Source organism: Austrofundulus limnaeus, unplaced genomic scaffold (assembly GCF_001266775.1).
Source record: "Austrofundulus limnaeus strain Quisiro unplaced genomic scaffold, Austrofundulus_limnaeus-1.0 Scaffold318, whole genome shotgun sequence".
NCBI lineage: Eukaryota > Metazoa > Chordata > Actinopteri > Cyprinodontiformes > Rivulidae > Austrofundulus > Austrofundulus limnaeus.
Window position 1 is genome coordinate 401403 of NW_013952720.1, and position 4818 is coordinate 406220.

The 4818-nt window shown below is 40.2% G+C and overlaps 2 protein-coding genes across 5 annotated transcripts in view; one reads left to right on the plus strand and one right to left on the minus strand.

Moving 5' to 3' along the window:
• Positions 1-3517, minus strand: part of vps29 (VPS29 retromer complex component) — a 6441-nt gene extending 2924 nt beyond the window's left edge. The window contains exons 1-2 of one of the 4 annotated variants that reach the window (XM_014022086.1): positions 3431-3471; positions 1124-1204 (exon numbers count right to left, since the gene is read on the minus strand). In XM_014022086.1, coding sequence (XP_013877540.1) covers positions 1124-1204; positions 3431-3433 — 84 coding nt within the window. In that variant the 5' untranslated portion in view covers positions 3434-3471. Of the gene's footprint in view, positions 1-1123; positions 1205-2680; positions 2807-3430 lie in introns of those variants that run through there. The other 3 variants (XM_014022087.1, XM_014022088.1, XM_014022085.1) reach the window with 3 other exon arrangements.
• Positions 3518-3743: 226 nt separating this feature from the next.
• The window catches only part of eif5 (eukaryotic translation initiation factor 5), a gene marked incomplete at its 3' end in the record, with an annotated part of 8001 nt that continues 6926 nt past the window's right edge, over positions 3744-4818 (plus strand). Inside the window, 2 exon segments of the mRNA XM_014022084.1 lie at positions 3744-3828; positions 4394-4612.

The window sequence follows — 4818 nt, forward strand, 5'->3', positions numbered from 1 at the left end:
ACACACACACACACACACACATTCCTGTCCCATTGATCCTGTGAGTCCTTAAGCAAACAGGTGCAATTTAACATCTGGAATCATAATGGAAACAACCTGCTCTGTAGCCTTCCTTCACATGGAGGATTTTTTAAAATATTTACCTCTGGCAAGGGCGAGGTAATGTTTTCGGTCGCGTATGTCTTTTGTTCTGTCGTTCTGTCTGTGGAAAACATTACTCAAAAACTTGTGGACGGATTTTCATGACGTTTTTACCACATGTGGGTACTGGGCCAAGTAACACACCTGATGATCGACTCTTTTAAATGAAACCAGAGAGCGTTGACAGAGAGGAGAAGGTAGAAATGACTCAGCCTGGAACTGAAAATATGGATGGAGGACAACAGAGCTGCTTCATGGAAGAACAACCTCAGATTAGCCTGTTAGCTTTAGTCTTAGCACCGATGCTATCACCATATATATGTATTAGCTCAGCGCTACACGTTCTCCTCTCGTCACTGAGGTCCTCCATCCACATGACAGAGAGGGGAACGCTGTTAGTTTCGCTGCTAGCGCTGAGCTAATACATATAAAGGCTTTATAGCGTCAGCGCTAAAGCTAACAGGCTAATCTGAGGTTGTTCTTCTATGAAGCAGCTCTGTTGTCCTCCATCCATATTTTCAGTTCCAGGCTGAGTCATTTCTACCTTCTCCTCTCTGTCAACGCTCTCTGGTTTCTCTGATCCGAGTTAAAATATATTTTAAAAAATGATAAAAACTAAACATCCTACAGTATTTTTACAGTCTTTATTTTACAGTTAAAATAAATGTTTATCAAATAAAGTCTAATGTTACAACTAATCAGGGATCCCTTTAAGGTTGAACGTGACACAGAACCAGACAAAGGTTTAAACACAAAGAGAAGTTGTGTTCACACCTTGTACCAGTAGCCCCGCCCCCTCGTACAGAACCCTTTAACACTGTTACACACGACTAGCACCAGTACAGCAACACTTCAAAACTAAATCTAGAAAATTTTAAATCATGGTAAAAACTGTAGGAAATAAAGTAGATGTTATTTCTAAGGTTTGGGGTATCAGAACACATCAGTGGACCCCAGATTAATCTTCTGTGTAGATGTTCACCTTATAAATGCGACCTCCATCAGAATCAACACTTCGTGCCGTCGATGCGGCACGCATGAACAGAAGTGACGTCACCTTCAGCTGTTTACAGGAAACACAGATGCTACGTGTTAGCGTGTCGATTCTAACATGATCTGACGTGTTTAATTCAGTGTTTATATCTGAACCTGCCTCTGGTTTTATTTATGGAGCGAAACGACGTGCCGGAAGTAAAACTGACTAAAGTATCAATCCAATATTTTCCTCTTGATACGGTCCGAGACCGACATTACGATCAGTATCTCTGTGGATTCTCACTAGGCCTGTGTATTGGCAAGAATTTGGTGATACGATACATATAATGACAGAGGGGTCACGATACGATATATCTTGATATATTGCGATACTATAAACAAGGCGATATATCGTGATATTTTTTGTACAAAAATTCTATTAAATAAAAACCTCTTACAGTAGAAAAAAAATGAAAAACCAAAATTCATTGTCTCAGAAAATTCTAATATTACAGAGACATACTTTTGATACATTTAGCTGTGTTCTGCTTTATATGTATTTTATTTTGTTTCATATTTCTTATTTCATCCATGTTTTCAATTATTTGACTAAATTTGACAATAAATAGTTAGAAAATATTTTTTGCAGCTTTTAGTTTTTAATATTAATTTACAATATGGTCAACCAACACTTAACAATAGCCTCTACCTCAAGAGGTAGAGGAGCCAAATGGCTGGCTCACTGCTGCCAACTAGTGGTCAGAGGCTGAACTACAACATAAAAATGAACGGCTGGCAGGAAAGTTGACATTTTAAACCTTAATAAAAAATCGATACAGGACTTTAGAATATCGATACCGTATCGGGAAATGAAATATCGCGATATTTCAGTGTATCGATATTTTCTTACACCCCTAATTCTCATCCTGGACGTGGAAAACTGGAGAGGAAGCAGCTGGACTTGTGTTCTGCAGCTGAAGATGTGGAGCTACAAGATTTAACCTGCATGACTCCAGCTTAGTGTCTTTAATCTATCTGTGTACCTCGTCCCAGTTCTACACATCGGACCGATACGATATTCTAAAAAATGATTAATTTCATCCGATACCGATATTAATGCTGATATATCGTGCATCCCTAATCGAGTGTTCATGTTAGCTGCTTCCACTGAGCTCTCGTGAGCCTGATAGTGATGTGTCATACACAAAAATACATGACACAGCATTAGCAGTAATTAAAGTGACAAATTTTAATTGACAGTTTTATTGACACCCTCGTGAGTACCCAACCTGAAGTACTTGTACTCCGAGGAAAACCTGGTATCAGGACACCTCTAGTCCAGATACACAAAACCTTAGAAAACATGTTTTTACCATGATTTTGGAACCGTTAAGCTCCCTAATCTGTGTACTTTCTGGTTGAACCAGAACCTGGCAGCAGGAGCAGAGAGGAGGTGTGTGCGTTAGAAAACTGCAGAGGTTAACGTGGAGGAACTCGGACCAAGTCCCCGGGTTAGAGAGGCAGGCGACAGGACGAGTCCAGCGCAGAGAGCGGGAACACTTACCCGATGACCGGCCTGGGCGGGTGGAGACAGATACAGAAGGGTGGAGGTGGGTGAGACAGGGAGGAAAGAGGGGGAGACGTGTGCGTGAAGTAGAACAACACGGGACACCATCAGAGATTGGGATGAAAAACACAATAAAAACAAAAAAAGAAAGATTTGGGACAAATTAAAAAGTGAATGGATTAGGTGACAGATTAATAAACAACAAAAATATGTGATTGAGACACTTGTTATAGGCTGGTTAGTGATGACAAAACAATAAATAATCAAACACTCAGAGCAGCTTAGTGAAAAAATAAATAAATTATGCAAAAAGACATAAACTGCACCTTTATTGGAGAGATCCTAAACTCCCTAAAGGTTGAGTGAAATGAAGCATTTTAAACGCATCTGCCTCAGAAAACTTAAACCGGATGTTAAAAACCTCAGATGAAAAAGTTTCCTTTAGCTGGTTTGGAGATAAAAACATAAACAACTCGTGCTTAATAAACAAACAACAATAACTCTGGAGAACAAACAAACAAARTAAAAAAGTGAGAAGAGGTGCTTTTTCAGGACTAAATGATTTCTCGGCTGTCATGTGATCCGTGTCAGAAACGAGCTCGGTTCCGACACTGAGTTCGCCTTGTAGACAAGAAGTCGCCATTTTGACGTCGACTGTTGRTTTAATAAAAACATTTATGGCATAAAAAACGAACCAAAACGCTGTTCGTGAAGGGAAATGGTGGGTTTTCGCCATTTCATACTCACCATCTTTGCTGCTGTTTGCGGACACTTTCAGGAAGCGGCTGCGCCTGCGCACGTACAGCGTCGGAGCATTAGCCAATGGCTAAACACTACTTCCTTTTCTTTCTTTCAAAATAAAAATCACGCAAATTTATTTTGCTTATTTACGAGAAAATAGTTCACTAAACTGTTGTTTCGAGTGAAATATTATAATTAAGTTAATTATATTTGTGTAAGATACATACATAAGCCCAATATTTTAAGTAATTTTATATTGTCTACCGCATTTGGGCAAATAAGAACTGAAGCAAGCTTTTATTTTGAAGCAGCAGTGTTACCGGATGTCGCTCGGTTCGCTATAACTGTTCCCTTAACGATTGTCAAACGAAGAGAGCAGCTGCGTTTCGCAGAATCTTCGAGAGGTAGGTGATAAATAATTTCTCTTTTCGCTCGGCTGCGGCTCTTTCTCATTCGGGTTTGACAGAGAAACGTGTTTCTGTAGAAAAACGGTAACTAGCTAAACATTTATTACTGAAACCACGTTTGAAACTGCGTCGAGTGCGTGTGGCTAACGGTGTTAGCTTCAGCAGCATGGCGTCACGTTTGGCCTCGGATTAGATCTGTGACATTTTAATTTGGACCTGCCCGTGAGTTTTCGTTTGGATCTAACTTTTGGCTTGTTTTTAATTTTATCTCAGTTTGTGGCTTTTTGAAATGTGTTTATTGAACGTTTTTATTGTCGATTAATGTGTTAGTTTAGCTTTACGCAGATATATGACCACGTCATTTTTCAGGTTACTTAATTACGCGATGAATCGTTGACACCGTTAACCCTCCTACATATTAGAGTTAAATTAATGTTTGACAGTTTTTAATGTGGACTCGTGTGAATAATCTGGCCGTTGGTTCCTTCAGATCTAAAGGCTGTCAGTCCGCAGTTTGTCTCGATTTAACGACTGTTTTTATTTATTTATTTTTGTCCCAAAGGTCCCCGAACCCGGAGAGGACTTTTCCAGATAAATCTCTCCCCTACGAGCTGACCCGCCTGCTGTGTTTTGGACCTGTCCGTGTTTTGAGCAAACCTTTTTTTATTTTATTTTATTTTTCAGACCTCGCTGGAATCGATACTCCACCGACTATCGATCACCGTTCACTGCGGCATCTGGACGATCAGCGTTGTGTTTATGTCTTTGTTTTGTGAAAACGGTGAGTTGTTCAGGGTCAGGCTGTTGGACATTTAGCGCCAGGATTGAAGGCGATGATTCAGGTTTCGATCGGACAGAGAGGCTGTTTTTTCCTCCCTGGAGTTCAGTGACTGAATGACGCACTCTGCACCAAACAGCCTCCTCCTGAAGCTACACACACAGACACACACACACACACACACACACACACACACACACACACACACA